Consider the following 12,500-nt stretch of genomic DNA (forward strand, 5'->3'; position numbering starts at 1 on the left):
TTATCCCCATCCACATGACTATGCCAGGGTACTGGGCTATATCCTTTACACTACAAGGCGTCCAATTATAGTCGTATGTCTTCAACATGTCATTAATCATAAAATTGCCATTTGAAATTGTTTCCTCCATGAGATAAAAAAGAAAATCGAAGGAAACAAATAGCAGGAAGAATCCGTCTCCCTCTCCCTCTCCCCTATTTTCCCCAACATCCGACCAGGGAGAACGTGAACACGAGGAAGACACCCTCCTAGACCCTTGCCCAGCCCCCCTTCTCCCTTGTTGGCCTCCACTCCGTGTCATGCTACGCACTCCGCGTTGAAGTCTTTTACTTCTAACCATACCGATGACCCTTCTACCAGAAGTACCAACGTAATCACCTCCACTCTCACTGCTGCTAGTATCACTATGGAACTCACTATCACTCTCTATTTCTTCTAATAACTCAAGAATTGTTTCTTCATCTTCCCCTGCAAAATCACTCCTCTCGGGAAGGAATTCATCATCATTAGATTCTACAGTATCCCCCTCGCCATCATCTCCCCCTTGACTATCGCTGCTCTCACTTTTAATTGCTTTGCTTTCTTTCCTCTCACTGTAACCAACAGCTAAATCACTGATGCTATCAGTTATTTCACGTAACTCATCATTGGATTCCAGCAATATTTCATGCATGTCTGACATGAAAGGCCTTGCCCAGCTGACCGCTGTCGCAACAACGAATTTTCACTACGAAAATCGCTTAGTTCTCCAGCACCCATCTCCGTCTCCCTCTCCCCCATCTTCCCCAACATCCGACTTGGAAGAACGTGAACGTGAGGAAGACACCCTCCCAGACCCTCTCCCAGCCTCCTTTCTCCTTTGTTGGCCTCCACTCCGTGTCCTGCTACGCACTCCACGTTGAAGTCTTCTACTTCTAACCATACCGATGACCCTTCTACCAGAAGTACCAACATAATCACCTCCACTCTCACTGCTGCTAGTATCACTATGGGACTCACTATCACGTGCTATTTCTTCTAATAACTCACGAATTGTTTCTTCTTCCCCTGCAAAATCAATCCTCTCGGGAAGGAATTCATCATTACTAGATTCTACAGTATCCCCCTCGCCTCATCTCCCCCTTCACTATTGCTGCTCTCACTTTTAATTGCTTCGCTTCTTTTCCTCTCACTATAACCAACAGCTAAATCACTGATGCTATCAGTTATTTCACGTAACTCATCATTGGATTCCAGCTATATTTCATGCATGGCTGACATGAAAGGCCTTGCCTAGCCTACCGCCGTCACGACAATGATTTTCACTACGAAAATCGCTTTGCACATGAAATATCAGTTGATTCTTTACAGAAAGTTTAAATGTCCATTATGACCCCTGTAGGGCCCAGGGCAACATTTTATTCATGTTACGTTGATGAGAAGAAGTTGAAGGAACAACAGAACAACAACTCATGCGGCTATTTCAAATACTATGCCGGTCGAGACCCATTATTTATAAATAAGTAGATAGAACGTACCGGTACGGGCATGGGGGTTAAAGGATGAGTTTTGTAGAGAGTACCGGTACGGGCATTGTGGGTAAAAGGGTTAAACAGGAGCCACTGTAATGTTTTAATTGTTTTTTATTTGGATATCCTTCTAAAATTTGTAAAAATTATAAAAGTATGGTATTTGCTCTGACCTCTACCATGGAGAATGTATGCTTGATGCCAGGTGTTTAAACTTCATTTAGATAATAAACATACTGATAGGAGCTGCTAGCAATATAAGTTAGAAGAAACTGCACTCATTAAATCAAGTATTAAACATGTAAGTGTGGAGCATGTCAAGAGACTGTTTAGCAAATCAACAAGTGCAAAGGCATTGAATTCAAAAGGATAAATGCCACGGCAGACGTCCAACCAATCTAGTACTGTCAGTAGTTCCCGAAAAAGAAATACACTATCTTCTGATAAAATTCTGCATGATGAGGCAAGAATATAGCCTCTTGAAGCTTTGCTGCTCTGTATTAGCAATATAGCAATGCCCACCTCTATTCAAGCTTTGCCCCCCATTACAAAGGATAGTACTAACCTCTCTCAGGCTATAATTTTGCCTGAATTGCTGGAGGTTTCACTTGAAACAAGAGTTATCAGGTACACCTGTAGGGGGTAAGATGCTGAGACCTGGTAACTCACCACCTTTTAATGGGAAAAGAGAGAGACCTCCATCCCTCTCATCCTTTCCTTAAACAACACTAAAGTTATGAAATCAAATAGATATGATGTTTTGTCTGTTTGTATTTTGGATCAACCATAAGACAACTTAATTGAAAATTCAAGTTGAGGTCCACCACCCCCTCAACAATTAGATCCAAAGGGCATGAAATAAAAGACAAATGCAAAATACAGTTTATCAAGACCCACTATAAAGAAGCATACAGGAAATATCTAAGATGTCTTCCAGATAATAAACCATAGTTTTTTCTTACAATTCGCAATGGAATTGTCAGGGATGAAGGGACAAATACGAAGAACTTAAGCTCCTCATTCATGTGCACTTCCCATAATTTTATGTTTACAGGAGAGCAAGCTTGATAATAATGCTTGTTCTCACGAATATATTAGCTATAGGACAACTGATGATCAACGAGCAGGGCTCCATGGCGAAAGTCTTATATATGTTCACCGAGATGTTCCCCAAATATCTTTGACTATTCGTACATTTTTGCAGGCGGTGGTTGTACAAATTGATATAGAGAGAAAATATGCGATTTGTTCTCTTTACTTAGCTCGAAAATGACATCTTGTATGATAATTTAGTAGAGGTGATTCAACAACTCCCCAACCTTTTCTCTTATCGGGAGATTTGAATGTTAGACATTCTTTATGGGGCAGTGATTTAGCAAACACAAGGGGCAACATTATATCATCAGTTGTGGAAAGTGAAGGTGTAGGACACAACACAGGAGAGCCCACACACTTTCATGTTCAGACAGGTACCTTGTTATGCACTGACTTTTCAGTTGTTAGCTCTTACTACCATCATTATTTTGAATATGCAAGAAATGTAGAGCACAGTTCCGAGGTGCAATGGAAGAAGCAAGGCGCCAATCTTGGCTATATTTTGTTTCCTTCAGTCAACAGTAAAACACCTGAATGGAGGAACATAAAAAAGATAGCAGGCAAATTTACCCCCTACCCACCACCAGTGTTGAAGATGAATTGTCAATATGTGACTGGGACAACTAATGTTAGCAATGCCCTGGCTGATCATTTCTCTAATGTATCCTGTAAGTGTGAAGCAGCTCCTGGTCAACAGTATAGAAGCATTGAAGAAAGGTAAATGATAATTTATGTAGCAGATAAGAAAGAATTTTACACTGATCTTTCTGCTGAAAGGGAATTTGATCTGCACTTGCTACTTGCAATGATACATCTCCTGAACCCAATGGAATTCTATATGCAATGATTACACATGTACTTATTAATACTAAGTTATTTATTTTAAGTATTATTAACAGAATATGGCATAATATGGACAACGATGAGAATTCACAAGTCAAGGAAAACCACTTGTATCAATTCTCTTTATTCGGTGAAGTCTACAAAGAAGAAAAAACACAAAATAAATGACAAATAAAACTGCACAAAGTAATGACAAAATACGAACTGCTTAAGGTATAACGAAAATAAAGACAAAATATTTAAATGTAAAGAATAAAATAGATACAACAAAATACAACTTAATAGTGACTAATATAGTGAATATTAATATCACTCACAAAGTCCACCCGACTATATGTAAAGAGTTATCCAAATTTAAAACAAGAGCGTATTTACTTATGGTCTGTCAGTCAGACCTTGCTACTAAAGACTAAATGTTAGAATATAAACAGCCTGGAAGCAACCAATAGCAAATAGACAGTAACCATATTAATGCTCGTTTAAGGGTAAATAGCATTTACAGACACCCAAATCTTTAGAGTAATAAATACTTAAACAGTACAAACAACCGTTTGAAAGTCTGCTACACTCCCGCCTAGTGGAGAATGCAATGAACCACAATAATTTAAAGGACTTTCGAAACATATACATATAGAGAGAGACTAAATCAGTTTGGTAAATGAAATTCTGCCAATTTAATTTTGAGCATCTCTATCGGCCTTAGCTTGGAATCCATGTTGAAGCTCTTGTACCGTAGCAATTAAGCAGAGTTTATGAATGGGTCTCTCCCAGTGAACCACTTTTCCATTCCCCACTGTTCAAACAGTAACTCTTCAAACAAGCCCATCTTTTCTGGGATGAATCCTCTCAACAAGACCGCGCCTCCACAGGCCCCTAGGAATGACAACTCCCTCTAGGCCTGGTTCCAGAAGAAGAACCAAATCACCAACTTGAAGATTCTGTTTGGGATGAAACCATTTCGATCTTTGTACTAGCTGAGGAGGCATGTAACGAATCCAAGTCTCCCAAAATATCTGAATTCTCAGTTGAAATACCACTACTATGCATCTCAAGTTCACTTCGTTACCGGTATATGGTTGTAGAACTGAAGGTTGCCCATGAGGAAACAGTAAGTCATTGCTGATTATAGTTAGGGACTCAAGAGGATCTTGTCCGTTTTGGAAAAGTGGTCGTGAATTAACAAGGTACGTCACCTCTGACAGCATTGTTTGCCATTCCAAAGCACTGAATTTCTTGTGGTGACAGTCTGTTACTGCATCTAAATCTCTTTTACAGCTAATCAATGATTCAACAACACCATTCATATGAGAAGCGTGACGTGTGTTGAATTTCCTCTCAAATTTTGTTCCAGCAGTTGCAAACTTGTCCTTTATTCAGCTCTCGTTCCAAGAATTTATCCACTTTTGCAATTTCTCTTGAGCCCCTATGAAATTGCGTCCTCTGTCACATACTGCCAAAACTGGATGGATTCCATGATTACAAGTAGATCGTCTTCAAGCACAAAGAAAAGCATCTGAAGACAATGTGTCGACCAGTTCATGAGATATGACATGAGTGACGGTGCAAGTTATGATCATTATACTTCCTTCAGTGCTTGCATTACGAGTTAACTTTGTTTTGATAGCGCCAAAGAAATCAAATGCAATTCTGCTAAAGGGGGGGGGGGGGGGTTGTTGGGCTCACCTCTGAAACTTGGCAGTTCCCCCATCTGTTGGCCCAACAATAGGCGACGTCTGGTTTTGCAGAAACAACACTTGAAAGCAATGTCCATAAATAATCTTGCTCCTCCAATAATGTAAACTCCACGCTTAAAAGCTAAAGCAATTGCGACGTTATATCCTTGATGACCTGTACATCGATGAATCATCTGAGCGAATGCTTCAGCCAGGGAAGAATTCCTCACCAATAAAACTGGATGCCTCTGCTACCAATAAAACTGGATGCCTCTGCTCGTAGGATAAATGGAGCTTATGTAGTCTGCCTCCAATTCTTAAAATGCCTTTTTCATCCAACTTTGGGTCAAGCTTTTTAATCTGTTTATGATTAACTTCATTTTGATTATTTAAAGACTTTTGGCTTGCATAAAATAAAGCCAGTTCTGCTTCTTGTATTTCTTTAGGTTCTAGATGACTTTGATAGTTTTCTGGGTTTTGTTGTAATAGCAAACGCCGGCAGTAAGCAGTTATTCGTACAAGTCTATTCCAGTCTGAAGAGAGTTCTGTAAAGCTTTCTTCAAAACTCTCATCAGCCAAAATTCCAAGAAATTGGATCCTTTTAAGAGATTCTGGTGTGTACTCTTTAACAATACAACGCTTCTTTTCAAAATCATATGTCGGGTCCCCAAAATCACAATTTTGAGAACTGTTCAGAAGAAAATCAGGACCATTGATCCATCCTTGTAGCTCACTTGGCTTTATTGGCTTTGTTAATGCATCGCCAGGATTCAATTGTGAAGGAACATAGCAAAATTCTTTTGAAAATCCTGGCAAAGCATCCTGAATCTCCTGAACTCTAGCTGACACAAATGGTTTAAAGGTTCTAGCAGGAGAGCGAATCCAGGCCAACACTATTTCTGAATCAGTCCAAAATTTCATGGTACTAACCCTTCCAACCACTTGCAAAACAAGCAAGGCAAGTCTAGCCATAACCACAGCAGCAGTAAGCTCAAGACGTGGAATAGAACGCTGTTTCAACGGAGACACTAAAGACTTTGCGATGACGAATTTCAGTTCTACTCCATGAGAAGTATTACATTTCAGCCAGATCACAGAACCTAGGGCAGATTCACTAGCATCACTAAATCCATGAAGTTGAGGGTCTCCTAGAAAATCTTCTGGCTTTATCATCCGATCTCGTCTAAATTCGATTAGTTGATTCATTTCATGAACATATCCCTTCCACATTTTGATTTGTTCTTCACTCAATTCATCATCCCAACCAACTCCACTAGCCCATAAATCCTGAAGACAAATCTTGTATCTAAATGTTAAAGGAGATAACATACCTGTAGGATCCCACAACTTTGATACCAAACTAGCTGAATAGCCACACTATCCATAGCCTTATCCCATACATAACCCAAAACTCTTGTTTGTTTGTCCTTCTGGGCATCGGTCAACAGAGGGGTCATTAGAATGCCATTCTTTTATTCTGAAGGAGCCCTTTCCTAATATCTGATCCACCTGATCCATGGCTGCCATAGCTAATTCACTCTTATCATTGATTCAATCACATCATCCATGTACATGCGACAGTTAATTAACTGTGCTCCAATAGGTTCCTCTTCCTTGAATGTATCTGCCAAAGTGCATACAGCCATCATAGCTATGTCTGGTGCTGGTTTATCCCCAAAAGGAAGGCGCAGTCACTGCCAGTGACGAATTGGAGAAGATAAATCAAAACGCCATACGAACTGGTGATATCGCTGATCCTTTTCAGCCATAAGTATTTGATTAAACTTTTTTTGAACATCGCCTGCAATTCCTATGCTTTTCATTCTCCAGTGAAGAAGGCAATACAGATGAGAGTTCAAGAAATCTGGCCCTTTGTAAAATCCATCATTCAAACACAAGCCATTGAACTTGGCAGCAGAATTCCATACGATGCGAACCTTTGTTGATTTGTGTAGTTGATATACAGCATGATGTTGTAAGTACCATCCCTCATCTCTGGATTCCTCTGGATATAATTTTCTGACAAAGCAACTGTCAATTAATTTCTGGATTTTTTCGCTATATTCATCAAAGGTTCCATTCTTAATTAATGTTTTTTCTTGGCTCATAAGTCTTATTTCTGCTTGAGGCTTGTTACACTCCAGGGAAACCGGGCTTCCAAGGCATTTCCACAGTCATGCGACCATCCGCATTAATGCAAAGCTTATTTCGACAATGTTTTATGAACTGAGACACTGCTATTTCCCTATCTTAGCAAACACAATGTTGTTGGTTTGACACCAACAACATCAGATGTATATAATTTCTGCAAATCCTCCAAAGGACTCAGAAACTGGACCTTGGATGCAGCATGTGGTTTGGGTTTGGTTTGGAATATTCCCTCCAAAAAATGGTTCAACTCAAGATACTTCTGAGGGCAACTGGAGACGATTCAGGAGACACAGTCTTTTACGCTCTCAACTGGCATTGTAAGGAAATAATGGTCATAACCACTGATGATATCAATTTCTGCTTCATCTGTGAGTAACGTTCCCTTGGCAGCATTCAGATGAGGATACTCACCAAAAATATCCCCTCCAACTGCAGGACTGTTATGGGCTGGTTTCTCAATTCCAATTGCAATTACATTGTATGACTTAATTCCATTCACTGGTCTAATTTGGATAGAAAACTTAGCACTGCTTCCTCAGCAATACCTCCTCCAGCTACTCCATATCGAAACTTGAATGGTTCACCTTGCAAGCCAAAATGCTTGGCTGTGGATAACTTAAGCAATGTTGTATCACCACCTGTATCAATAAATGCAACCATGCGATGCCATTTTTTCTCAACATCTTGCAGTTCTACATACGTTGTAGGGGAGTAGCGTCGTTGAATTTTTCCTTCCTGGCTTGAGTTCAGGGTCCCTACTGTGTTGAATGTTGCATCTGCATTTGAAGCAACCTCCCGTGCATGATCAATGTTGCACTCAGAAGCACTTCCCGACAGAGTTAGATTCGCGTTCAAAGCAGAATTACCTCCCGCCCGTGTACTTTCCAACCCAGAAAAAGTCCTTGGCTGTACTTTATTTCCGTATGGTGGGCAGGCTGTAAATCGATGATGATAAAGTTGGCAATCTACACAACGTTTCTTATCCGGGCGTGTACAATTGATTGCGTTGTGGTTGGCTCTAAGACAAAAGAAACATCTCTTACTGCTCACAATCATCCATGGTCTTTCTTCTTGGTTTTTTATATAAAGATAGGACATTTAATGATCAAATAAGTTTTATCTATGCAAAAGGGGCAACCCCTCCCATCATCAACCAATGTAGCCAAGGATTCATCACATTCTGAGCTTTTGTCTCTAAAATAGTTTACAGCTGACTTGTTAGTATTATCACTCAGGGAATGGGGATGTTCTCGATGCTCTCTAGCTTCTGTTTCTCTCCGCTAATGCCTGATTATGACATTTTGATTGCCTCATATATTCGTAATAAATTCCAGAATCGATCTTTCTGCTGGCAATTTCAATTGTCATGAATGAATCCAATTCCCTTTCTTGACCAAGTTCTCTCATTCGCCCAGCAAAATCAGTCAGTCCATCCAAAACCTGTCTCATCTCCCTTGCTGCTGTAGACTTCATTGGTTTCAAGGCTTCTAAACCAAGTTGTATATCTCGTATGATGGCAGATAATGGTACCTTCTCTTCAATGCGCCTCCAAGCTCCATTTTCACCATCAACAGAACTGCAATCCACAATAGTATCTTGACCTCCTTTGGTAATGCGTTGCCATTTAACAAAATCATGAGCATTTCTTTACTCTCAGTCATACCAGCTGACTCAAAGTATTGGTCCATTCGAACCCTCCACAGCTGAAAGTTTCGGGGTGCTCCATCCCAACACGGTGCATGAAGACCTGGAATTCGGATAGCAGATCGTGATTTCTCTGCTATTTGAATATCATCCAACTTAGTCGAAAGCTTCTCGATAAGCTTCAACATTTCTTCGTCCTTTGTAGAGTCAGTTGGCGTGTGTTTGCCTAAAAACTCCGAGCGTAGAGAAGACAATATGACAGCTCTTGAGTCCAACTCTTCTGACTGGGTCTCCAGATCACGAGCCCACTCGGTCATATTACCTTCTTTGTTATATATTAAATCATTGCATGATAGAATTTTTTCCGATTCAAAATTTCCTGAAAATTATTTATTCGTCCCTCCATCATGGATATTCTGCGATTTATTTCAACATTGTCGGTACAGCCCTTTTCAAGGCATTCCTTTAGCCCATTTATCCCTCGGGTAATTTGAGACTTCAAGTATATCTGAATTTCTTTTTATTTTCGTAGTCCGCTGCTACAAAGTCCTCCATGGCAGAAGTTGATTTAAGTTTACTTCACTAATTTGGACAATGATGAGATTCCACAAGTCAAGGAAAACTACTTCTCTTTATTCGGTGAAGTCTTCTAAGAAGAAAAAACACAAAATAAATGACAAATAAAACTGCAAAAAGTACTGACAAAATACGAACGGCTTATGGTATAACGAAAATAAAGACAAAATATTTAAATGAAAAGAATATAATAGATACAAAATACAACTTATAGTGACTAATACAGTAAATATTGATATCACTCACAAAGTCCACCCGACTATATGTAAACAGTTATCCAAGTTTAAAACAAGAGCGTATTCACTTATGGTCTGTCAGTCAGACCTTGCTACTAAAGACTAAACGTTAAAATATAAACAGCCTGGAAGCAACCACTAGCACAAAGACAGTAACCATATTAATGCTCGTTTAAGGGTAAACAGCATTTACAGACACCCAAATCCTTAGAGTAATAAATACTTAAACAGCACAAACAACCGTTTGAAAGTCCACTACATGGCATGATCATAGTTATCTAAATGTTTGGGACCTAGCCATTATTTTAGCATTGTTAACATCTTTTAAGGATAAGTGTTTAGCAGCAAACTATCGACTAATTGCATTGACATCTTGTTTATGTAAGATCATGGTGAAGATGATTAATGCAAGACTGATTTTGTACCTGGAAAAGAAGGGTGTTTTATCACCTATCCTGGTGTGTTGGTTTTACTTCAGTCCTCTATTTGAAAAGCCTTTGCTCCCAAACAACACCATGTAACAGCTTTTTTTCACTTTGAGAAGGAATATGGTACTGCCTGGAGATATGATATACTTAAAATGATTCATATTCTGGGATTGAGCGGAGAACTACCATTGTTTATTCAGGCATTTTTTTTCACATAGATTTTTTGAAGTTAGAGTAGGTGAAACTCTGTCAGAGAGGAAAAGTCAGGAAGAAGGGTTTCCCCATGGCAGTGTGGTAGGTGTAATGCTATTTGCATTACCTATTAACGGAATATCCTCTCTTATTCCTCAAGATATTCTCGCAAAGCTCTTTGTAGATGATCTCTCCATATCATTTGCTGAAGTTAGAATATTAATGGTTAAGAGAAAACTTACGCTATTCACTGGCTGATATGATTAAAGTTTTCAACAAACAAAACTGTTGTTGTTCATTTCTTTTATATTTGTGGAGTACATCCAGACTCGGATATGTACATCAAAGGTCAACAAATGCCATGTGTAACTGAAGATTGATTTTTAGGATTAATATTTAATTGCATGCTGACATGGATTCCTCCATTGAGAGCCTTAACAGTGAAATGTCTTGATGCTCTGAATGTTTTAAAAGTTTTGCGCCCTACATCATGGGTGGCCAGACCGCAAAACTCTTTTAAAGTTATCCAAGGCTTTTAAGTTTTTCAAGAATTAACCATGGGTGTGAAATATACTCTTCAGCCACCCCAAGCTGATTAAAGATTTTAGATTCTATACACCATACTGGTATCAGATTGGCCACAGGAGCCTTTAGAACTTTGCCCATCCCAAGCCTCCTTGTTTATGCTGGAGAATTACCTTTAGACATTTACCGAAAGTCGTAAATTGTTCATTATTGGTTTAGGTTGCAAAGGCTTCCTGATTCTTTAGCCTATCTGACTGCAAACCTTGTAAGGCATTTTAGATGTTTTGAGCTGCACCCAAAATCTCTTCAACCTTATTATTTTTGTGTAAAAACATTAGTAAACAGTTTTGATATAAGTAGAGATAATGTGCTCCTATTTATGATATTATCAACCCCTCCATGGAAATTACCAGAGATATCTTTTTGTAAATATTTTATTGGTATATAAAAGTACATGAGTGACTTAGAAGCCACTTCTCTTTGCATGGAACATGATATTGGCTCCAAATCTGATATTGGCGTCGGATTTGGAGTATATAGTAGTGCTTATAATTGTAGAGGTGCACTTCCTCTATTATCTTCTATAATTACAGCCGTACTGTGACATCCTAATTGCTATTGAAAGGCAGTATTAAAAGATAAGGACAATTTTACCCTTTTTAGTGATGCAAAAAGTGTCTTACAAGCTTCACTAGTTTTTAATTTCTGTAACCTTTTAGTTTTAAAAATTTTAGAGTGGCTTTTTTATTATTGGGCTGAGAGGTATAACAGATTTGGCTGGGTTCCAGCACACATTGTGGAAATATGTTTATATAGGAAAATACAAATTTCAAATTATAATTTTTGTTTTTAATTTTCTATTATTTTTTTTTAATATAATGTACTTTAATTTATTGTAAGCTTTTTGTCCATTTGTTTCATGACCCTCATTCTTTGTTTTTTCAGAGTGACAGCACCCTACACTCAGCAAGGACCATATGTTAAAATTTCTAATAAAATTGAGTGAAGCTAGTCCAAAACTAAACACCGTGTTCAAACTTAGTCAAGTAGAAGCGAATTAAGACAATAGCTTGTTATGCTTGGAAATTAGGACACCAGTCTGGTTACTTGGTGTTGGCCACATAATGTCATTTTTCTTGCCTGCGGTCCCCAGAAAAAAGAAAAACAAAACAAAGACAGAAGGATTTGTTAACCCAGGACACTGCAAAGACAGTAAGTGGATCTTTCAGTGAAAAGTAGAGTAGAGACATGTTGCAGATGACATTGTTACGTATCTTTATTAATAAAAAATTATATTATTGCAAATGTCTTCCTCGAGGAAATATTTTGTCAATGGCAATTAGAAGATGAAGGGGAACAAAGCGTTTATCGATAGAATCATTGAATCATTTTAAGAAAGAACCATTCAAGGCAAACACTGAGATATAGTCTTCGAACACTACCATGTCCATATGTAGAAGTAGATAGAGGACCCAGAACCTCTCGCATTGCTATTTATACCCACATAGGTGGGGGATATTTAATGTAGCATGGTTTTTGGGAAGATGAATTGTGTACAGGTATTTGATATTTTGCCGTCCCTTTTGATTGTAGCATTGAGGAAGCCTCTGAAGTAACTGTGATGGAATA

General features: G+C 38.7%; 2 protein-coding genes across 4 annotated transcripts in view; one reads left to right on the top strand and one right to left on the bottom strand.

Annotated features, from left to right (window-relative positions):
* Positions 1-12,500, top strand: part of LOC137622385 (zinc finger protein 454-like) — a 215,934-nt gene that overhangs the window by 156,354 nt on the left and 47,080 nt on the right. For all 3 annotated transcript variants that reach the window (XM_068352998.1, XM_068352997.1, XM_068352996.1), the window contains one exon: positions 11,817-12,083. The gene's annotated coding sequence lies outside the window, so the exon portion shown is untranslated. The remainder of the gene's footprint in view (positions 1-11,816; positions 12,084-12,500) is intronic.
* Positions 728-6,765, bottom strand: LOC137622746 (uncharacterized). The gene is made up of 3 exons (XM_068353338.1): positions 6,658-6,765; positions 5,350-6,406; positions 728-1,047 (listed from the first exon to the last, which is right to left on the bottom strand). Exons 1-3 carry the CDS (start codon positions 6,763-6,765, stop codon positions 728-730), a joined length of 1,485 nt encoding a protein of 494 aa, XP_068209439.1.

Source organism: Palaemon carinicauda, chromosome 29 (assembly GCF_036898095.1).
Source record: "Palaemon carinicauda isolate YSFRI2023 chromosome 29, ASM3689809v2, whole genome shotgun sequence".
Taxonomy (NCBI): domain Eukaryota; kingdom Metazoa; phylum Arthropoda; class Malacostraca; order Decapoda; family Palaemonidae; genus Palaemon; species Palaemon carinicauda.

Coding starts and splice junctions, on each gene's coding strand:
- LOC137622746 (XM_068353338.1), bottom strand. CDS start 6,765: ATGGCTGTATGCACTTTGGCAGATACATTCAAGGAAGAGGAACCTATT. Junction 6,407..6,657: donor TGATTGAATCAATGATAAGA/GTGAATTAGCTA, acceptor ATTTGTCTTCAG/GATTTATGGGCTAGTGGAGT. Junction 1,048..5,349: donor AGAGGCATCCAGTTTTATTG/GTGAGGAATTCT, acceptor TTGATTTTGCAG/GGGAAGAAGAAACAATTCGT.